Below are 24,377 nucleotides of genomic sequence, written 5' to 3' on the forward strand. Positions count from 1 at the left end.
GAAAAAATAAATAAATGGGATTACATCAAACTAAAGAGTTTCTGCTCAGCAAAAGAAAACATCAGCAAGATGAAAAGGAAACCAACCATATGGGAAAACATATTTGCCAATGACATCACAGACAGGGGACTGATTTCCAAAATATATAAAGAGCTGATACGACTCAACATCAAGAAAACAAACAACCCAATTAAAAAATGGGCAAAGGACCTGAACAAACACTTCTCCAAAGAGGACATACAGAAGGTCCATAGACACATGAAAAAATGCTCAACATCATTAGCCATCAGGGAGATGCAAATAAAAACCACAATGAGATACCATTTTACACCAGTCAGAATGGCCATCATCAACAAATGAACAAGCAACAAGTGCTGGCGAGGATGTGGAGAAACGGGAACCCTACTGCACTGTTGGTGGGAATGCAGACTGGTGCAGCCACTGTGGAGAACAGTATGGAATTACCTCAAAAGATTAAAAATGGAACTGCCTTTTGAACCAGCAACTCCACTACTAGGATTATACCCGAAGAATCTTGAGACCCCAATTCAAAAGAACTTATGCACCCCTATGTTCATTGCAGCACTGTTTACAATAGCCAAGTGCTGGAAACAGCCTAAATGCCCATCTGTAGATGAGTGGATCAAAAAACAGTGGTACACTTACACAATGGAATACTATGCAGCAGAGAGAAAGAAGGAACTCCTGCCATTTGCGACAACATGGATGGAACTAGAGAGAATTATGCTTAGTGAAATAAGCCAGGCAAAGAAAGAAAAATACCATATGATATCACCTAATACAGGAAACTAAAGAACAACACAAACAAAGGAACTAAATAGAACAAAGAGCAGAATAGCAGTCAATAGGGGGGAGGGGAGAGGGAGAGAAGGGTTAGGATAAGTAAGGGAAGGGTTTAGTCAAAGAACCTGCATAAAAGACTCATGGACATGGACAACGGGGAGGGATATGATTGTGGGAGAGGGGGTGGGTTGGGTGGGGGAGAGAAATTAGGGGAAAAGGGGACAACTGTAATTGAAAAAAAAAAAAATTCTAATGGAGGTCAATTTAATTTTGTTTTTTAACTTCCTTGGTTTACTTTTTGCATAAATTGTTTTTTACTTAATTTAGAGCAATTTAAAATATAAATATTTCATTTTTTAATAATATAGAATCTCAAATATACACAATAGTTCAAAGAATGCTAAGATGAGCCTGCCAACCCAGTTTCAATAGTTATCAGACAATCGAAGCACTCATATAACCAGGAGGAAATGCAAGTTAATTTGGGCCCAATGTCACAGAGCTGCTCGGTGACCCACCAGAACACAAAAACCTATGCACGCCAACCCCAAACACAATGTTCACCTCCCTATACTAGGATCCCAAAGAGACACTAGGAGAAGCTATGGTGATAGGAATGAACGAGAACCTTCTCTCAATTAATTTTTTTACTTAAAAATGTATACGAAAAATATTTTAGAAAAAAACCTTACCTTTGTGACACATTAACAGTGAGATAGCAGGCTTGTATATCACAAAAATATCTCCAACCGCAGCTTATTTTGCCTCCAGCTGAACAGGTAAACTTTGTGTGAGTAGGTTACCTTCCTTCAGTCCTTGCTATGGTTTTGTACATTGTTCCTCCACCTACACAGCACCCCTCTCCTCAGAGCATCAGGGCTCCAATGTCTTCTAGGACCCATCACTCACATCATTGCCTTCCAGAATGGTTTGGAAAGCCTTTCAGATTGGGGAAAGATCTGATGAGGGTAGGGAGACCTCCTTTGCATCTTTTCAGTGGGAGATAAAAGGATTAAATGCAACAGAGGATGACACACTCAGTCCAACATCAACTTTGGAGGACAACCCTTAGATGCCTAGTACAAGCACCTGCAGAGGTCATAGGAGCCTCGGGTCCATTCGCACCAGCTTTTTTTCTCCAGCGACTGGCACCCCCTGCTCCTCCCTCTCACTTCCTTCCTAGCCTGATCAAGGTTCAGGTTCTCACCTACTCAGCCCAACATTAAACCAGAACTTTCATCTGTCCAAAGACTTCAGATATATACAGCTGGGTGTTTGGGGTTCATAAAAACCTTAGTGCAAATTTTCATATTGTGGCTCCATAACTTACACTCTGAAACAGATAATTATGAGTCATATGTAACTTCTACCTCTGATAGTGCAGTTTCTGACAAAGTGGTTCACTAGAATATGATCTTTGTTAACAGAAGTATTAACTATTGAGTGAACATTCAAGCAAGTCATTTATCTACTGCTGCTCTAGATACAACTGGAATCTAGAAAAATCACTAGGTGATAGCCATTATGTTTTTTTTTTTTTTTTTTTCATATATATTTTTAGAGTGGGGAAGGGAGGGAGAAAGAAAGGGAGACAAACATCAATGCAAGACAGAAACATTGATTGGCTGCCTCTTGCATGTGCCCAGACTGGGGAGTGAACCCACAACCTAGGCATGTGCCCTGATTGGAAATAGAACCAGCAATCTTTCGCTTTGCGGGATGATGCCCGACCCACTGAGCCATACCAGTCAGGGTGATAGCCATGTGTTTTTAACTGTGTCAATACTTGATCAAAGCTAAGAAAGTAAACAAATGCACAAAATGAACCATCTTGTCTTTCAAAAAAAAAAAAAAGAGAATAAAGTCTTTAGATTTTAACCAACAAATAAACCTCTCTTCACTCCAGGTTTATTTAAATCTTTTCAAACAGAGGAAAATCTAATTTATGGATACAGTTGAAAACATGATTCTACTGAGGCTGGCATTAACTGCCTTTGTTTTATGGATATTTCATCAGTCCTTACATAATTCAATCCAACCCCACAAAACTCTTCCACAACTCATTAATCAATAAATAATTATAATCAGAAAGGTTTTGTTGAGCATGATGCGCTGAAAAGATCCATGTATTTATTAAGTTATTTATTCTTCAGGTTTTTGAATGGAATGCATTTATAGTGGAAGCTTTTTATTACACAAGCCATCTTTCAGGTCCTTGTTAGATAATCCAAACATGTGCTGACAGGTCCCACTGACAGGTCAAAAAATTTCACAAAATTAGAGTTTATAAATTCAAATGAAAGATATAGCAGCCTCGGTTTTAGGAAGCTAACTTTTGTGACCATAAGGATCAAGCTACTACTTCTCAATATCAAATTATAAAACTAATTATGTATCTTTAAAATAAAACCTTTCAAAATTACTATTTCTAGCCCACTTTGAAAGTGCTACAGCCAATTTACTAATTCTCTTTTAAGTATAAAACACTTCGTTATTAAATGTGGGAGTACCATTACTTTTATAAAAAAATTTAAGGATTTTTTGGTGATGATGATATGTAATTTTACCTCAAAAGACAAAAACTATAAACAAAAATTATGGTAAATACTTAAGTATTTAAAGGGTAATACACTGATACTTGTAATTCACTTTGAAAGACAATGAAAAATAAGATGGAACAACAGATGAATAGATGAATAGCTATGTGATTGCAAAAGCAGAGTAAAATGTTAATTGTAGACTCTAGGTGGTGGGTATACAGATGTCCACTGTATAATTCTTTCAACTTTTCTGTATATCTGAACATTTTCATGCTATAATGTTGGAAAGAAAAACAGCTTAACATCCCTAAACTTGGTGCTCACGGAAGCCTTTGTGCTCTTAAGATTAAGAACTAGTAGGAAATATAATAGCATGAAATGATTTAAGAAATATATGAAACAGGATACAAAATTATTAATACAGTATTATGACAACCATGTAAAATATACATAGAAAAATAACAAAAGGAGTTATACTGAAATATTAATAAAATTGTCCTACGGTAGGAGGATTATGAGTTACTTTCTCACCTCTATTTGTCTAGCTTACTCTACTATAGTTGTATTTGTGAATTTTTTCTATGCACATATAAATATACACATGGAGCCCTGGTTGATGTGGCTCAGTGGACTGAGCGCCAGACTGCAGATGGAAAGGTTGCTGGGTGATTGATTGCCAGTCAGGGCACATGCCTGAGTTGCGAGCCCAGGTCCACAGTTGCGGGTGTGTGAGAGGCAACCAATTGTTTCTCTCATACGTTGATGTTTTTCTCCTTCTCATTCCCCTCTCTAAAAATAAATAAGATATTTAAAATATATATGCTTATGTATGTTTAAAATTGTTTGTGTGCCCTGACCGGTGTGGCTCAGTTGGTTGAGCACTGTCCCGCAAAGCAAACAGCCGCTGGTTTGATTTCCAGTTAGGGCACATGCCTGGGTTGCGGGTTCGGTCTCCAGTTGGGGCACATGCTAGAGGCAACAGATTTACGTTTCACACCTCAATGTTTCTCTCCCTTTCTTTCTCCCTCCCTGCCACTTGCTCTAAAAAATTTTTTTTAAAAGTAAAATAAAATCTTTAAAAAATTATTTCTGCAAGTACAAAAAAAGATCGAAGGGGGATGACTGGCATACCTAACTTTAAGAAAAGAAACAAAATATATTTTGTTAAAAAAAAAAAGGATTTTGAAGCCCTGGCTGCTGTGACTCAGTGGATTGAGCGTCGGCCTGCGAGCCAAGTGTCGCTGGTTCGATTCCCAGTCGGGGCACATGACTAGGTTGCGCGTCAGGTCCCCCGTTGGGGGCACGAGTGAGATGCAACCATCCAGTGATGTTTCTCTCCCCCTCTTTCTCCTTTCCCCTCCCTCTAAAAATAAATAAATAAACAAACAAACAAATAAATTATTTAAAAAAAAAGAAAGGATTTTGGGTTTACTTAATTCCCTGTTACAGCCTAACCTCCGATTTTGTTCTATCGTTTTTAATTCAAATACAGATATGTCAACTGTGAACACAAATATACCAAGTCAATGTGGTCCACCACTCTTGTTTTTGATTCAGACACAGATATGAGTCAACTGTAAACATAAATGCACCAAATCAACATGGTCCATCACTTTTTCTTCACATACTGGTACTGAATTAAAGTAATGAACAGACTTAGCTGACATAGCAAACTGCAGGGGCTTACTATTCTTAGAATTCACAAACAGACATAATAGTCATAACGCAAGAAAGCACACAAACCACTTTAGGAGAATATAACCTATTATGACAGTAGTCTATTTTTTTTTTTTTAGAGAATCATTAAGAGCTAAATCAAATATCTTATAAATGGGCCTCTTTCTAGACTCTAGCCTGATTTCCTCCACCTAGGAGATTCTGGTAGGTTGAGTGCAAGTCATTTTGAAATGGCAGCAAGAACCACATTAAGTCACCAGCTTCCTTGAGTCACAAGGAGTCACGTGAATTTGAGATCCAGGCACTCTGACTCAAACAAGTCGCTTCATGTCCCAGGGACTCACTCTCTCGCTCTATAAAATCTGGGCCTGCTGTGCTCCCTTTCAGGTAAAAAATTCTCTGACTTTTTCAGGCAACAGGGAAAACAGGCTCTGAGAAACTCAGAAAGGAATAGGTCTCTGAACTCCGCCCAGCCTGTCCCTGGATACAGAACATCTGGCAGCAGAACACCACGCACGTTCATGAAGAGAACAACTCCACAGAATGCTCTGCCCCTCTAAAACACCCTGAGATATGATGTGGAAACAAGCAGACGTGAGATCTCCCTGTATTACTGATAATGACATTCATCCTCATTACAGGGTTTTTTTCTTTTTTTAAAATCTAGTCAATCACTCCCCGCTGATGGACTCTAGACACACTATTAATTTCATTTCCAAAGCTTTGAATAAAGATGGCAGAAACAGTTATTAAATATCAGTAAGAAAAAAACAGATAATACCTGGATGTAGTTACTGCTTCCTTATTATCTGTTTTATATGTACGGAATTTCTTCCTAACACTAGCAGATGAAGGCTTCACATCAGGTTTACTTTCATCAAGTTGGTTTTTGGAAGAGTCGCTCTCACTTCTGTCATCCTTTCCTTTCTTTAAGTTCTTCCCTTTGTCTTTAGAGGTTTCCATACTGACAACACTTTTCTTTGAATGAGTAGAGGCAGTGCTGTCTTTCTTAGATGGTTTACAAGGCTCTTTGGCTTTATCACCTTCAGCCTCTCTCCCTCTTCCAGCATTAAAACAACTGGACTTTCTACTGACCTTTTCAGAAATGTATTTTTTATCTTCCCCTTTGGTGTATTTCTGGGTTTTTCCATCAGCAAAGTCCTGGTCCCCATCTGAGGTCTTGCGACGTTTGTGGCGAGAGTCACTGGATACCTTGGTTGCAGAACTGGTCTCTGGAGATTTCTTCTTGGTTGCAGAACTGGTCTCTGGGGATTTCTTCTGAGCATGTCGATGACCTTCGTCTCTAGGGTCTTGGTGACCTTTCTTCTTTTGATGAGGTGAAGAAGGATGCCTAGACTTCCACTGTGGGTTTCTGGAAGGCTCTCTGTTTTCATATCTCTCCATGTCTGTATGTCTTTTTGATGGGTGTCCGTATCTTCTGTAATCATGATCCTCATGGTACCTGTGGTGACATAAAACAGTTTATACTTGCACGACAGAGAACAAAGTGAGAACTTATATATGTGGAATGCTGGCTAGCATGGCTTTAAATGCAGAATGCAGTAGCAAAGTTAACCTCTAATCCTTCAAGCCCACTCATAGAGGTTCCTTAGAGATGAAGTACCATCTTATTTTTAATATTCTAGCCATCAACATAATTTACTCTAAAAATAAATACTTCACTATTACCAGTAAAACTAACTACATCACAATGCTTGTTATCTTTTCAGAAAAAAAGCTTTTCAAGGTGGTTATTTTCAACCATAAACACTTTCTCACTTGAGGCTTTATATCAAATTACCCAGGTTTTAATGTTTTCTTATACCTCTTCTGAAAAGAGCTCCTGTTCTCAAAATCTTCAGAGACTCTTTTAAGTGAGTGAAAATATTTTTCATCTCGTATCTTCTGGGACCTCAATTCATCTTCATGCCGCCTTCCTTCAACTCTAGAATAATCTGCCATTGACCTCTGAGGTGACCTCCCTCTTTCACTTCTTCTAAATCTGTGGTCATCAGGAATAGGCCTTCCATACATTTTCGGGGAATAATAACCCCACTGATACTCTTGGGAGTATACATCTGGGTACCAAGGCATATACGAAAATCTGTTACTCTCCCATCTTCCTGGTGGATATTCTTGGTAAGGCTTATAAGAATCAAAATAGTGTGAAGGGTTTCTTCTTATGTATGAAGAAGGAAATCCATGTCCATAAAATGGATAATATGTATTTTCACGAGAAGGAATCTTTGGTCTGTCGTGTTCATTCTCATGCATTTTCCAAGTGTTGGATCTTTCCAGATCTGTCTTATAGTCATAGCCATAATGCCTATCAGAATATTTTTGCTTGTGGTGTTCAGGCTTTTTAGGTGCTGGTGATGGAGACCTATGTAAACAAACACAGATAAATTTAGTTCATCTAAAGACAATAAACTAAATTTGTCTTAATATGACTTACCCAAATAAAAGATTTACTTTCTACGGTTTCTTCCACTCAAATTAAATTCATCAATTTGCTATGTCCATATCCTAAATTGTCCATGTAGGGTTCTGATTATGCTTGCCCCAATTCAACAAGCATACTCTTTCCATCTGAACTAATGTATCTCATGTCACATTAAAATGAGCTGAGCAGTCCCCATCCTGTTGGAGAAGGACCAGCTTAGGTCCACAGCAGACTCCCTTTTGGAAGACTGCTGACAGTGAAGTTCTGGCAAAAGGACTGGTCAGCAAGAGCTTACATCAGGTTCAATGGTCAGGTAAGAAGAAGGCAGAAGGGCAATAACTGATGCTTCTCTCTTGCAGTGATGTTTCTCTCTCTCTCCCTTCCCTTCTCTCTAAAAGCAATGGAAAAAAACCTGTCCTTGGATGGGGAATAAAAAGGAAAAAAAGGCAGGAGGGCTAGGTTCAATACAAATAAATATGTAGGAGAATCTCTGACAAGCTAAACAAAACCTCTGAAATTAGATTCTAAGAAATATGTAGAAGAATCTCTGACAAGCTAAACAAAACCTCTGAAATTAAATTAGATTCTAAGAATTTAATGCCACATAAACTCAAACTCAGTCCCAAACTGACCCCACAGTTTCCCCAATTGTCTATTCTCTCTACTAAGGCTATGGCAAGAAGCAAAATACACATATTGAAACAGTGCGTGGAGTTGGGGGAAGAAGAGGGTCTTAAGACTTGAACCTCGTGCTTAGTTCCTCCATAAATACTACTAACATAGTAAGCTGCTTTTCTCTCCCAGACCTATGCCCTTACATATAAAATGAAAGATGTGTAACTGGAGAATGTGCGCTTTTATGCTACTAAAATGCTCTCCAGGGACAGCGCACCCTTTCTGTAACTACCTTCTCTAACACCTCAGCACTGCCAACATCAAGCCTTTCATTCCCACTGAGGAGGAAGACTCCTATATCCAGAGAAACCATTTAGTGTGAGTTACGTAGACTGCAGGATAAGAGAGAGGAGCACCTCTATCTGGAACACAATGAAGTGCAATTTTGGCCCTGGGGACGTTTCCTCCCATCTGACCAGTCCAATCTCTCTTATCTCCTCCATGAGGGTTTAATATCTTCTAATCAATGAGGCGGCTACCCTTGCAGCTTTTGTTAACACTCCCTCTTCAGAAGCTGCCTCAGACTTGGAACAACCATGAGTAAAAATCCTTTGCCATCTGGTGACTATCTTTGTACTTCCCACAGGAAAGGAGGCAGATTCAGCTTCCCTACATACATACTGGGGTTTATGTGCTGCACTCGACAATATGTACTGACAAGTGTATTATGTAGCTGAAGCCGAAGCTCTGTCATCTAACTGGCTGCACCTCACTAACATAGCAAAAGGCAACTGGAGCCTCTGAGGACTTCTTGGAAGATTTAATTTCTTCCACTGCAAAGGAGAAAAGTCGGCCTCCAGAGGCTGAGGTTTTCCGGACTGGACAAAATAGTCAATCTCTTCCGTCCATACTTCACCTTGAATACACTTGGATATATTTTACTTCACCTTTTTATTGTATAGTGCCCCTTTCTTCTGAAGGAGATCGCTGGAATGGTTGCTATCATTTACAGTTCTCCTAAAGGAGAAGAGACCCAACGAGTCTGTTGGGAGACAATTCTCCACGGGTCTCTCCTGTTCTGCACACCTTCTGAGCAGAAGCACTGACAGCTTTTGTTCCAAGGCAAGCAGCCTGGGAAGGTGGAGCTAGGCCCTCCCCAAGGGGCAGAGGGCCTATTTGTCTGCTATCCAGGATACTAAGATAATGTCTCCTCCAAGGCAAAAGCCCCTAGTGGGACTTGGGTTCCTCAGCTATGTCATCCCTCCAGCACTAAGCGTGGCAGGTTCTTCTGTGCCCCCTCACCAGGGCCTACTATAAAAGGGGGACACAAAATGACCTCTGTGATGCCTTCCATGTTAAAATCATGCACTTCTTTAACATTGTTTTTTTAAAGCTCCTCCCAATCACAATTTGGTCTTGTAAACTCCAAATTAAAATTGTTGAAGAAATGATTGATTAGTCACTGTAGAAACAGGATGAAACAAGCACAAGAGCCAAGTCATATTAACGTGAAAAACTTTGGTCTGCCTTCTGTGTATGTAATTATGGTCCTCTTTAAGAGTCCTAGAATGTACTAATCACTTTCACAGCTCTGTGCCTTTGCTCCTGTTGTCCCCTTAGCTGGAATCCTTTCTTTTTTAAATCCTCACCCAAGGATATATTTATTGATTTTAGGGAGGGAGGGAGGAAGAGGAGGTAGGGGAGGAAGTGAGGGAGAGAGAGAGAGAGAGAGAGACAGACAGACACATCGATCAGCTGCCTCCTGTATGTGCCCCTACCAGGGACGGAAGGATGGAACCAGCAACCTTTTGGTGTATGGGACAACGCTCCAATCAAGTGAGCCACCTGGCCAAGGCTAACTGGGATACTTTTCTTCTCTCTTTCTGCCTTTAGAAATTCTACTCATCCTTAAAGGACCAGCTAAAATCTCATCTCTTTTTTTAGAATTTCTGAGTATATCCCCTTTTTCTCTCCACAAAAGCAGAATCATTCCCCGTCCGTGGATCCAGAATACTTTGCCTCAATCAGCAGGACCACACATTTTCCACCATGCTATGGTATCCATTTCCACAGCCAGGCTGTGGGCTTGCTAAGGGCCCGTAAAGTATTGTATTTGCCTTTGTAGACATATTGCCTGTAGCAGATATACAATACTAGGTGAATTCTTACAATCGAATTATATATACATATTTGATACTACCAACTAGGAAAGAGGAGAGCTGAACTACAACTGAGTTATTAAAAACTCTATTATTTTGCCATGAAGAAGAAATAGGAAACTCCCAATTTTCTAACTCCTAATTTCTTCAAACATGTTGATTATGAAAAAAATATACCCTGGAAAGTTCTAAACCACTTATTGTTGCAAAAATATATAACTCTCAAAGATATTTCTCACCCTCTCTGGCTATGACCACTACTTTTCTTTTTATTGTGGATTGATTCTAGCTGCCGGCTGTAATTAAAGGAAGCTGTCGGCTCCTATAAATACAACCTGCATTACTGTAAAACACCTACTGTGAATAACCATGTCCCATGAGCTCATTAAAATAGGTTCTTAATGATACTGGTGAATTCGAAAGTCGAAGTACATCTCAAATCCAAGCTTGCCCGGCTATACTAAGAACTGCTCACCTGTGTTTCTCTCTGGGCGATCTAGAGCGTGATCCTGCCATCCTTTGTCACTTTTTACACTGCAAAGAAACACAATATTAGCAAGTTTATAGAAAAAGCCCGCAATCTGCTCTAAAAACAGTGAATACTATGGGCCAAAAAAATTACTTTGGCCCACTATGCCTCAGTTTCCCCATCTATGAAACGAGAAGGATAATAATAGGACCCGCTTTGTTGCAATGTTGTGAGGATAAAATGAATTAAATCAGAGATGACCAAACATTTTTTGCAAAGGGACAGTAACTATTTTAGGCTATTACAGTCTCTATGCATCTTCTTTTTTAAACAACCCTTTAAAGATGTAAGAACCATTCTTAACTCCAACCCAACACACAGAAAGGTCCCAAACACTAAATGCAGTACAGTTTGATTATCCCTGAGTTGATTCATGAAAAGAGCTTATAATAGTACCTGGCAGATAGCAACTGCCAAGTAAGTGTTCCAAAAGAGGAAAAAATTACCCAGAATTCTCCTCACTGAGTACAACGACTATTACCCTCCTGTCTTTCACCATGTACATAAACAATTCATATAATCACAGTCAAAATGTTTAAAAATATTTGATAGTGTCTCCTGCTTTTTAGATTGTCAAATAATAAGAACTACAATGCCCAATTATAGTATTCAATTGCTACCTAACTTCAGCTGGATAAATATATAAAAATTTAAGCACAATTAAACATTTAGCTTTTTCCTTTTTTTTCCCTAAAATAATGCCAAATAAGTAAATTTTAAGACAGAGGCTTGATTTTTTTAAAGATATACAGTACACTTCTATCTTTAAAAGGAAATGACAGCTTTAGGAACTAAATTTTAAAAATACGTGATTAGGGTATAATCTATACTACCATCCTCAGTTCTGTTACTATTGTAAAATTAAATAGTTCTCAACTTACTGGCCCCAAACCTCTGGTGGCTTTCAAAATTATTGTCATTGGTCCATGAATGATACATACATCCACCATGCCCATATTATGTAATATATGTCTCCTATATTATAAAAAATGGATCGATGTCTTTCTCCCTCTCTCTAAAATATATATATAAAAGCTTTGCGCAGTGGCAGTATCGTAGTAAATGAGGTTTATCCGAGGCGCGATTATTGCTATATATATATATATATATATATATATCTCCTTGCCACTATAGTTTTCCTACCAACTGATACAGAAAGTACAATTATTATTACGGTGATATCAGTTCAAAAAGGGAGTCTTCACAAGCAAATACTTACAAACTATTTTAATGATAAAATTCAGGCTAAAGTAAAAGCATATAAGACCAAAGGACTTGAATTAGATTACATTAAATTCTCTTCATTTCCTTATTATACTGCTTCTTTCCAAAATGAATTTGAGTCTAGAAAGAAAAATTAGTTCAGATGTACTATGAAATTAACATATTAAAGGAGAAAGTGTTTACTTAGTAACTACAAATATCAAAATGCATTTATTCATCAAATGGTAATAGCGAGTCTCTATTATTTGCCAGGCACTGTTCTGAGGATATAGTAGTGAACAGAAACAGGGAAAAATTTCTGCCATCTGAACCTTACATTCTACTGAAGGAGCTTATAATTTAAGTAAAGGAGCTTTAGGTATCAGTTCATACCTATAAAACTGAACAAAACTCTCGGCCAAGATGGAGGCATAGACAGATACGCTGCAGCTCCCTCCACAACTAAGAAGGAATACAACTACCTCAAAACTAGAGACAACCAGAAGTTCCAGAGAATCGAGCTGCATGGAAGTCCAACAAAGATGTAAAGAAGAAATACTCAAACCCTGGCTGCTGTGGCTCAGTGGATTGAGCATCAGCCTGCAAACCAAGTGTTGCTGGTCCGATTTCCAGTCAGGACACATAATTAAGTTGCAAGTCAGGTCCCCAGTTGGGGGCACAAGTTAGAGGCAACCACAGAGTGATGTTTCTCTCCCTCTCTTTCTCCTTTACCCTCTCTCTAAATAAATAAATAAACAAACAATTTTTTTTTAAAAAAGATCTCATCCAGTCTCATGTTAAAAAAAAAAAAAGAAGAAGAAGAAGAAGAAATACTCATCCAGACAGGTAGGAGGGGCGGAGCCAGGGCAGAGAGGACGCGGTATGGTGGCGGCAGCAGCAGGACAGCGGAAAGAGCAGTCAAATGTTTTAAAAACTCAGGAGGGACACCTGGGGAGCACTCCCAGCACCAGACCAGACCTCACAGCTCATGGTTCCAGTGCTGGGGAAAAATAAAGCTCCATTGCTTCTGATTGTGCAAACCAGTGGGGTTTGGGGCGGAGGCAGAAACTGCCGGTCTCTCACCAGAGTTCACTTGTTTAAAGGACCTCCACGGTCCTAGAATGTCTGCAGACCCACCCACTCTGGGAACGACGGCCAGGGCAGCAGCTAGAGGGGCGCCAGTCCCATATGGAAGTGGGAGAAGTGCCTGGAAGAGGGGCGCGTGCTGGGCAAGTGGGATTGTTCCCTCTCAGACCCCTCTCCCACATACAGCGCCACAACTGGTGAAAAGGGTCGTCCTGTACTGACAAATACCTAAGGCTTCGCCCCTGACAACATAACAGGTAGGACAGTTCTACCTAAGACACAGAAGCAAACAAACACAGGAGCCTGTCAAGATGCAGAGACAGAGAAGTATGGCCCAAAAGGGGGAATGAATCAAGGTTCCAGTGGGAGAACTAAGTGACAAGGAGATAGCCAGCCTCACAGACAAGGAGATAGTCAACCTCATAGATGTAGAGTACAAAACTCTGGTGATAAAGATGCTCACAGGCTTGACAGATATGCTTAAGTATGGCAAATGCATAAGGGAAGAAGTGAAGGCTATGTTAAATGAAACTAAGGAAAATCCACACAAAACCAATGGTAAAGGGAACAAAACTAGGGTTCAAATCAATGATTTAGAACATAAAGAAGAAAAAAAGTCAACCAGTAAAAAATGAAGGAAGGAGAACTGAAAAAAATGAGGAGAGGCTTAGGAACCTCTCGGACAACTTTAAAGATGCCAACATCCGAATCACAGGGGTGCCAGAAGGAGAAGAGGAAGAGCAAGAAATTGAAAGCTTATGTAAAAAAATAATGAAGGAAAACTTCTCAAATGTGGCAAAGGATATAGACATACAAATCCAGGAAGCACAGAGTCCCAAACAAGCTAGACCCAAAGAGGACCACACCAAGACACATAATCATTAAAATGCCAAAGGTTCAAGATGAGGAGAGAATCTTAAAAGCAGCAAGCGAAAAGAAGAGAGTTACCTACAAAAGGGGTGCCTATAAGACTATCAGTTCATTTCTCAGAAGACATTTTGCAGGCAAGAAGGGACTGGCAAGAAGTATTCAAGGTGATGAAAAGCAAGGACCAAGATTACTCTATCCAGCAAAGCTATCATTTAGAATGGAAGGGCAGATGAAGTGCTTCCCAGAAAAGGTGAAGCTAAAGGAGTTCATCATCACCAAGCCATTTGGGGCACATGCCTAGGTTGCAGGTTCGGTCCCTGTCAGGGCATGCACAAGAGGCAACTAATGTATGTTCCTCTCACATCAATGTTTCTCTTTCTCCCTTCCCCTCTCTCTAAAATATAAATAAATAAACAAAGAAATAAAATATTTTAAAAAAAAACCCAAAGGTTGTTGGTGGGGGGACACCAAATATTCTTGGTGATGATGAAAAACCATAATTTTTCTGGCAGGTAATGTTTTCTTTTTCTCTTAGTAAAACAGATTTATTGATATATAATTCACATACCACATAGTTCACCTATACAAAAATGTACAACTCAACATTTTTTAGTATATTCACAGGAATGTACAGCCATCTGGGGCCATGCTCATTGTGCAAACAGGAAGGCCACTGGAAGTCCAATTGCCCCCAGACCTCTCAAGGCACGGGGATATTGGTTACCCGCTCAGAACGGACCGCTGGTTTTGAACTCCCAGACCTCCCGGGACTAGCAGTAGAGGAATAAAGCTGCCCAGAGACCACACAAGCTTTCAGGCCTGTCCCTAGGACAGAGCCACAGATGCCTCCTTTAGTAGCAAGTAAGCCAATCTTTTCTTATTAATATGCTGGGCCACTTACCAGTTCCTTGGTCTTAATCGTTGGGGTTGACGGAATCGTCTTGCAAGAGTTTGGCAAGTGTCAACTACTCCCATCCTTCCCTGCCCCTTAGAATGTGTTTTTGCCCACTCACTTCTAGTTCTCCCTCACTGTCCAACTCCAATACTTGGACGAGATATTCTAGTCAAGCTTAAAGCCCAAATACTCCTTCCTTCTCCTCAAAACTCACATGGCATTTTTCTCCTCACTCAGTCCACCCACCACTCCCCACTCTCTTCCCTCCATTATTTATGGAATATAGTGAGTACAGTCTTCCCCTTTGGGGTAAAGGAAATGCTGCGCTGTGGGGAAGGGCCATTCAAACACATTAGCCTGTGTTTGGAGGTAGAAACAATGACATATGAAATGAGCGCTTGGTTCCGCCTGGGCTCTGAAGACAAAAGAGGCACTTTCTCCCTCTGGCCTGAGTTCTCCGGTGTCCCTACATCAGTGGGAGCCTCACGGAGGTGTCTGGGGTCAATCCCTAAGATGTGCAGGGGCCTCGTAGGAAACTCCCATCACTAATGTAACTTTGGCTTGTCGGAGGATATGCAAGGCAAGGGCTGGTCACCCAGCACTCCAAGCCCTCCTGGCTGTTTTAGACAGTCAGGGGAGAAACCGAGACACATAAGAGAGTTAGGGACAACGAAAGGGGTAACGGCCTTTGGGAGCCCTACTCATAAACAGCACACTTTGACCCACTACAGGGATTCCTTAGCCTTTCCTGCCTCTAAATCTGGCCAAAAGAAAGTCAATTTAAATTATTGCTCTGTTGTAAGCTTGCAGCATTTCTCTCCAGGTGACTTTGTCAACTCAATTTGTACCTGCATACTCCTTGCCAGAGCAGTAGGGAGGGGGCAATGTTCATACTGTCTGGTAAATGCCTTGATCTCTCTCCTCGAGAAATTGCTGCACTCCGCGGGCATGGGTCAAGCACTTAAAAGCCACTAGGGCACTCACAGCAAGAAAGTCTCCCGTGAAAGAATAAGCTGGGACATGGACTGCAATGGAACACTAGGTTTCCCCACCAGCCGGAAGAAAAAGTCCACGCAACGTTAGGCACACAGTAAAGCAATCACAGTCCCTACCCTGCAGCGTATTCCCCACTCAGGTTTAGGTCTCGAGAGGAGAGAGCAGATTTAGCCTGCAGTGAAAAGGCCTGGCTTTTCCAGTCCTGCTCTCCTAAATAGGCCTCTTCATTCAAATTGCCTCACTCATAAGTCGTTTTCCTTTTTCTCTGACTGCTCCATTTATATCTCTACCACTCCCATTTCTATCTGCTTTCTGTTTAGTAAAATAATTATGTGCCATGGTATGTTACTCAAATATTTAACTAACTTTCAAAAAAATTTTTTCATGTCTCTCAATGCTAAGAACTGAAGTTCTGTCAGCCTATATTAATGTCACATACCTTTTATTATCACTTTAAATAATCAAATATCATTTCATAATATATATTCCTGAAGTCAAATGTTTGACAAGATTTCCAGGGTTTAAAATTTGAAAGACTTTTCCTTATGGTTTTGAGGTATTTCAAAGGGCCCTTGAAATACCTCAAGGATTTGTTCTTTTTTTCATATAAAGGAGAAAATTCTAGACTAATCAGGCTAGAATTAAATTATTTATTATATATAAAATACATGAGAAGTTTGTCACACAAGGAAAAACTCTACAAGAATCTCCCAAAGTCTACAAAGTTCTAATATACTTTCATTTATAATTCTAATGGTTATTTTAGAATGTTATGCTGCAGGATTGCATGTGCTGCAGAGCATCTGAGCATGTTGAAGCGGGTTCGTGTAAGTCATGGATGGTCTGTGTAAGTTAAAGTGAAGGATTGTGAGGAAGTAGAAAAAGAAGGAATTAAGAAAGTGAAGGAGTAAAGAAAAGAGACATGCCACATCCATGTGTGGCATGGGAAAGAAGGGGTAAAGAAAAGAGACATGCCACATCCATGTGTGGCATGGGAAAGAAGGGCATTGGAAGTCGAAAAGAAATAAGAAGGAAAAGTAAGCATATAAGTCTTTGAAGGAATTACTAAATTCTAGACCTAAGAAGCTACTAGGTCCTGGGAACAAGAGGGTAATTAACTTGCTACTCACAGACTCTGGTAGAAAATAGTGCCCCACCTGCCTCTCCAATGCCAAGGGGGAAAAAGGTGACATTTTAAACTGAGGCAGTTTTTTAGCTGCTGTTTGGGGCCTGAGCCTGTATTCTCAGCCGTTTCTCTCTAGCCTCTGCCCTGAGAGAGCAGGGCAGGAGTGTGGGGGGATGTTCTAGGGCAGAACAGCCGACTTCCAAGCCCACCTTCCCAACCCGTTGGTATTTTTAAAGAGGTAGCTTTGCCTCTCCCCCTTAGCTGCTAAGGTAGGTGGAACATGCACTCTGCTAAATGAGATGTGCTGTTTTTATATCAACACCAGTGGGCAGGGTGTAGAAAATTTTCAAGTTTTAAAAGAAAATACTGACGTCATAAAATGTGCAGAAATAAATGCTACCATCTCCTATTTCTCCTCTCCCATCTGAGCCACACTAATACCCTTAATAATCCCAATAATAATAATCTGCTTTTTTCTCTCAGTAGGTCCCTGTCTTCTACGCCTTCTAATAAGTTCTGTCCACAGGACAGTGCAGGCTCCCACCAATCAAGCTGTCAGTGACATGCGCCTACTCTGGGTCTCTCCGTATGAACCAGTACCCCAAGAAGGAATATAGGGACAGCTCTATGCCCTAAATGTCAGCCTGAAGCAGCTTCAGAAGCCAGACCATCACCCCATTTCCCCAGTAAAAGCAATAAAAACAGCCCGGAATGTTAGGGCCAGAGATCCCACGTTGCCTGCCCTGTAACCTGCCACCTGTGGCCAATGGTCACTGTGTTCTTGGGAGCTGTGGCCTGCAGTCACACAGGACCCCACCGCCTGGGCTGAAACAAAGCGGGTCTGCGTCACCAGCCATGTACCTGATCAGGAGATTCTTCTCCTTTTCCTCTCACAACATGGCTTTCTTCTCTTCACTAGATTCTTCAATCACCATATAACCTCTGGCAATTCCCACGGCTCTTAGGAACCAGAGCCCTCGGGGCTATCAACATCTCTCTCCCTTTACAATGAAATTTCTCAAAGGGCTGCCCTTAAATCACAGGCATTCTCTCAATCCTTCCGTTCCCATTCTTTTTGTTTAATTTGGACTGTATTTGCTCATGTTGTGGCCATGGGGATGTGGATGACACCTTTATTTTAGCCATTTAAAAATTCTGTTCAGTTACAGTTTACATTCAATATTATTTTGTATTAGTTTCAGGTGTACAGCATAGTGGTTAGACAAGCATATACTTTACAAAGTACTCCCCCTGGTATTTCCAGTGCCCACCTGGCACCATACATAGTCACGACAGTATTATTGACTAGATTCCCTGTGGTGCACTTTTGCATCCCCAGGACTATTTTATAACTACCAATCTGTCCAATTAAAAAATGGGCAAAGGACCTGAACAGATACTTCTCTAAAGATGACATATACAAATGGCCAACAGACATATGAAAAGATACTCAACATCACTAATTATCAGAGAAATGCAAATTAAAGCCACAATGAGATATCACCTCTTACGTGTTAAGAGTAGCTATCTTCGAAAATCAACAAACAGTAAAGGTTGGCGAGGACACGAAGAAAAGGGAACCTTCGTGCACTGTAGGTGGGAATATAGACTGGTTACAGCCATCGTGAAAAACAGTAGTTACGTCAAAAAATTAAAAATGGAACTAAGTGCCTTCCCATTCTTGCTTGGCCACTCACCAGTCACTCTGGCTTTCTACTCCACCACTGCATCAAACTGCTCTAATGAAATCCAAGCTGCTACATCCAGCAGCTATGGGTCCTCCTCCTCCTCCTGGACCTACTGAGAACAGAAAATAACAAGTTAGGCAAATTTCTTGGCAAGAGGAACAGAGAACCAGCTAGCTGAACACAATGGCCCAGCACTTTACAGCCCAGTACTTTACAGCCTGGTGCAGATGGTAATTAGGGGTAGAAGGCCCCCAGTGCTTAGCAGGGGCAAAACTGGGAAAACAAGAACCTCACCCCCAGGGTAACCTCTCCCCCGCATTCTTTTCCTTACTGGAGATAACAGCTAAGTCTCAGAAAAGCAGCCAAACCAGACTGGAGAACATCAGTACCAACTGCAATGACCAAAGACCCCATCCTGTCACTGGCCAATCAGTGGCTATCATAACCCTGAAAGGGCACACCTAGAAGACTGAGGAATATTCTGCTGAGATCCTCCCCTAAGATTTCCCGCCAGCAAGAAAGAGATAAAAGCCTCAAAACAAAGGACCCAGGGAGGTTATAAACAAGCCCAAAAACAAACCCCTGGTCTCCCTCTAAGATCTGCTCCTCCTACAGTCCCCCTCACCTCAGTAAATAGTAGCTATATCCTTTGAGTTTTCAACAAAGAGGAAACATAAATGCCCAATCAGCATAGAAAGAGATAATCAACCCTACCTAACCAGGAAAATAAAATTAAAACAATAAGATACCATTTTATACTTACAAAATTTGCAGTAATCTTTAGTCTGATATCCCTGTGTATTTACAAGAAAGTAAAGTTTCTCAACCGAGGGAAATTCCTCCCCTAGAAACCATGAAGCAGAAGGAAGCCTAAGTCTATAGTGCAAGCAGAATAAATATAGCCCAAAGTACTTAAGGATATTAAAATAAAACAAACAACAACAACAACAAAAAAAAAAACACTTCACCCTGAATCAAAAATTTTACAACTAAGAAACAGACAAAAAAACAAAACAGTGAAATGACAGGAAAAGTTATTTGAACTCAGAAATAAATGGGAGAATAAGACTAAATTATATCAGAAGTGAAGAACAAATAACAAGGTAATCAAGAGAGTTAATAAACTCACTGAAAATTTAATAAGAGACACTGAAGAAAATCAGGAAAACAACCAAGAAAATGAAAACAACTTTGCAGGGGAACAGAGAGTAAGTAGTGGAGACAGAAGACATAAAGAAGGAATTATATTTGTATTATGATAGTCCCAGAGAAGAAAAACTAACAATAAAATTGAACTAATATTTAAAACTGTAATTCAAGAAAAATTTCCAAAAATAAACTAAAGACCTGAATCTACATACTGAAGGACTCACCAGATACTTGGGAAAATTACCCTAAAACAATGAACTATTTCACTTCAAAGATAAAGATGAAATCCCTCCAGACCTTTAAATAAAAATAATTTACAAATCCAAAAAAATTAGATTAGCAACAGATATTTCCAAACCAACATACAAAGACAACAAAGGACCACCATTTAAAATTTAAAAAAATTAAGTCAAATCAATAAAAGTAGCTGTGAACCAAGGATTTTATATCAGTCAAGTTATCCCTCAAATATCAAGGCTACAGAAAAAGCTTTCAACATAAAAGAACCTAGAGAATTTCTGCACATATTAGCCCTTCCTGAGGACTCTACTATAAGATGAGCTACACCCAACCAAAGGATGACTGAGAAAATGTCAGCAAAGTTGACCGTGAGCATTTTAACATATGTAAGTGTACATGTAAGACATTAAAAGAAAGATGGAGATGAACATGGAAGGCATGTAAAACTGTTGTATATTGTGACAGAGTAGAAAACTTGCAACTAAAAAATGGGAGAAGAGACAGCTAAAGCTCAATGCTGTGCAGGTAACAGGTGGATTTAAAGCATACTGAGGAAGAAACAGGATAAATGAGATATTAAGAGGTTAAACAAATCAACACACACTGCTGGGTCACCTGGATACTGTCAAGCAAAAGAATAAAGTTCCAGCTTTCCTCACACCATATACAAAAATTAACTCGAAACAGATCAAAGACCTAAATTTAAGACCCAACAACTATAAAACTTAGAGGAAAACATAAGGATAAATAATCTTTGTGACCTTGGATCAGGCAGTGGTTTCTTACATATGACATCAAAAAAAGTAACTAAAATAGCCCTGGCTGGTGCGGCTCAGTGGACTGAGTGCCAGCCGGCAAACCAAGGGGTTACCTATTCAATTCCCAGTCAGGGCACATGCCTGGGTTGCAGGCCAGGTCCCCAGTTAGGGGAGCATGAGAGGCAGCCACACATTGATGTTTCCCTCCCTCTTTCTCCCTCCCTTCCTCTCTCTCTAAAAATAAGTATTTTTAAAAACAGTAACAAAAATAGATAAACTGGGCATAATTAAAAATGATTAAACTATGAAAGATGCTATCAAGAAAGTAAAAAGACAAGCTATAGAACAGCAGAAAATTGTGTGCAAATCATAACTGATAAGGAATTGTATCTAGAACATATAAAAAACCCTTACAATCCAATAATAGAAGACAAATAACTCAATTAAAAATGGGCAAAGGAGCTGAAAAGACATTTCTCCAAAGAACATATACATATACCTAATAAGCACATGAAAAAATGTTCAGCATCACTAATCGCTAGGAGAATGCAAATCAAAATCATAATGAGATACCACTGCACATGAACCAGGATGGCTATATTCAAAGATAATAACAAGTACTGAAAGGATGTAGAGATAATGGAGCCCTTATATTGCTGGTGGTAATGTAAAATAATGCAGCCACTTTGAAAAAAAGTCTAGCAGTTCCTTCAAAAATTAAACATAGAGTTGCCATGTGACACAGCAACTCCACTCCTAGGTACATAACCAAGAGAAATAAAAATATATGCCTCCACGCAAACTTGTACACAAATATTCACAGCAGCATTATTCATAATAGCCAAAAAAAGCAGAAACAACTCAGATGTCCACAGAGCAATGAATAATTAAACAAAATGTTGTATACCCATACAATAAAATATTATTTGGCTATAAAAAGGAATGAAGTACTGACACATGGTTAAACAGGGATGAAGCTTGAAATCATTATACTAAGTGAAAGAAGCCAGCCACAGAAGACCACATATTGTATGATTCAACCCATAGGAACAGAAAGTAGATTTGTGGTTGCAGGGATGGGGTAGGGGAGTCAAGGGGGTTTCATTTGGGGGTGATGTGCTCTAAAATTAGACTGTGATGATGGCTGCACAACTCTGTGAATACACTAAAATCACTGAATTGTACACTTTTAAATGGGAGAATTGTGTGGTATGTGAATTATATCACAGTAAAGCTGTTACCCACCCCCCAAAATCAACTGACAGAAACCCCATGCTAACTATGAACTCAGCATTTAAGAATTCCCCAGGAAATCTTTTGCAATGAAAGATCCACACTCCCAGCACAGAACCAAAGTTAGAGCCCACATAACAAGAGGGCCATCAGCACCAGATCAAAGAAAGCTGGACCTGAGGAGACCAGGGGACGGATTATTCTCTTGGCCACAGCGGTTGGGTGTTCTTGCCAGCTCTCAGTGAGGAGGAGCGCTACAAGTGGATACAGAACCAACCCCACAGATGCCTAACGTTATCATACTTTGATTTCATGAATACAGTATATTTCTCTCACGCTCAAAAGGATAAATACACAGGGGAGCAAGAACATTTAAAAAGATATAAGTACAAAGGTTAACAAAAATACAAATCTTCCTAATATCCCAATTGTTTTACATAAAAGAGCAAAAAATACACCTCATAGCAAAAGAAACAACAAACATAACAAAACACGTATAATTATAAAATATTATGATAGAGTTGAGACCAAATATATCAGTCCTAGCAATAAATGTGAATAGACTTAACTCACCTATTGAAATAAAAAGTTTCTATTTGGATCACAAAACTCAGAGTTCTATGAGATATCTCTAAAACTGATTCTGAAATGTTAAAAATAAAAGGGTGGCCAAAGTACACAAGACAGCCATTTCCAAAAAGATAGCAGGGGTGGCAATCCTGGGATAGGACAAGGCGGAATTCAAGTCCCAAAGCATTTATACAAAGAAAGACACTTTTTAATGCTTGAAGTCACAATTCGAGATGAAGATGGAATAAATTAAAATATACATATTCACATGAATGTGACATAGCAACCATCTTTATGAAACAAAAACTACAAGAGATGTAAGGAGACACACTAATAACAGGATACTTTAATATAGTGCTCTCAGTGGTATACCAGGAGAACCAAAAATAAAAAGACAGAAGATTTAAACAGCATAATCAATAGGGTAAATCTTCAGCATATTTAGCAAACTCTACACTCTACTAGAGAATACACATTCTTCTAAAGTGCCCCACTACATTCACCAAAAATAACCATATATTGGGTCACAAAGAAAACATCAATAACTCCCATAAAATAGAAATGTTATAAACAATACTCTCTAATCCTAATGCAATAAAACTAGAATTTAATAACAAAAATAAACAAACAAACAAAAAAACCCAGGAAGGCCCTTCCACCTACAAATTTAAAAACTTCCTATTAAACCACTCCTGGTATTCTATAACTAAAATTATAGATTTTAAAAAAATGACAATGAAAGCCCTACACATCAGATTTCATGATATGATCTGAAATGGTAATTAAAGGAAAATGCGTACTCAACATACAAAAATGAAAGAATAAAAATCAATATATTCATTTCAATGGCAAAAATAACCTACAAAAATAACAAGGTAAACAGAAAAAGCACAAGAAAGGAAATAATTAAAATAGAGGAAGAGAATAGAACACTAGACCTAGATAATAATTCAAAATTCTGTATTTTTGAAAATATTAAAATGGAAAAGCACTAAATAACTTAATTAAGAAAAAAGGGAGAAAGCACCCTATACAAAATTGTGAGGTAGAAACCCACCATTCAAATGCCCACCATTCCAAAAGCCCGCCACGAGGCAGCTCACCTTCCTCCCCCCGCCCCCAGCTGTCTTAGACCCAGGCGGCTATCAGGAGATGGCAACCGTCCAACCACCAACATGCTGGCTGTACAAGGGGGCAGCTTAGCCTGTCCTGTACTGCTTACGTATTCCAAGCCTCAGAGCTCCTTAAAACTCACGGCGCCCTGACGCTCGCTGCTCATGCCTGCCTCAACCCCCAGCCCGCTGTGTGGCGTACTCATTAAGCCACCTTGTTCAGCATTTGGCTGCTGGCCCTCTCTCCCCCCGCCGACCTCTGGAACCTAGCAAAAATAAGAAATGGCAAAGGAGAAATAACCGAATAAACAGGAGAAAAAAAAACATAAACCACAAGCGATTACTTTTAGCCCTCTAATAAATTCGAAAATCTATACGAAAGGGCTAAGTTGCTGAAAAAGTACAAATTACTAAAATTGACCCCAATACGGTTGAGAAAACTTAAATAGAACAATTTCCATAAACGAAATATAGAAGATTATTAAGGAAATAATAATTTATTCCATGAAAAAGCATCAGGCCCAGATGATTTCACAGGGGAATTCTACCAAACCTTCAAACACCAGATAGCCTCACTGCTCTATAAATTTTTCCACAGCTGGTACACTACACACAAAAAATATTAAGCCTACAGAAATACCAACCTTTTGAAGATGAACTAGCCAGAGACTAAAAGGTACTTCC

At 39.6% G+C, this 24,377-nt stretch overlaps 1 protein-coding gene and 1 pseudogene across 1 annotated transcript in view; one reads left to right on the forward strand and one right to left on the reverse strand.

Moving 5' to 3' along the window:
• The window catches only part of BCLAF3 (BCLAF1 and THRAP3 family member 3), a 53,557-nt gene that overhangs the window by 24,978 nt on the left and 4,202 nt on the right, over window positions 1-24,377 (reverse strand). The window contains exons 2-5 of the mRNA XM_090264165.1: window positions 18,641-18,743; window positions 10,714-10,772; window positions 6,847-7,404; window positions 5,803-6,483 (exon numbers count right to left, since the gene is read on the reverse strand). Of these exons, the coding sequence (XP_090120291.1) occupies window positions 5,803-6,483; window positions 6,847-7,404; window positions 10,714-10,754 (1,280 nt within the window). The 5' untranslated portion in view covers window positions 10,755-10,772; window positions 18,641-18,743. The remainder of the gene's footprint in view (window positions 1-5,802; window positions 6,484-6,846; window positions 7,405-10,713; window positions 10,773-18,640; window positions 18,744-24,377) is intronic.
• Window positions 11,801-11,863, forward strand: LOC149991796 (U4 spliceosomal RNA; annotated as a pseudogene).

The sequence above is a fragment of the Furipterus horrens genome, unplaced genomic scaffold (genome assembly GCF_987537825.1).
Source record: "Furipterus horrens unplaced genomic scaffold, mFurHor1.1.pri manual_scaffold_17, whole genome shotgun sequence".
In the NCBI taxonomy this organism is placed as follows: Eukaryota; Metazoa; Chordata; class Mammalia; order Chiroptera; family Furipteridae; genus Furipterus; species Furipterus horrens.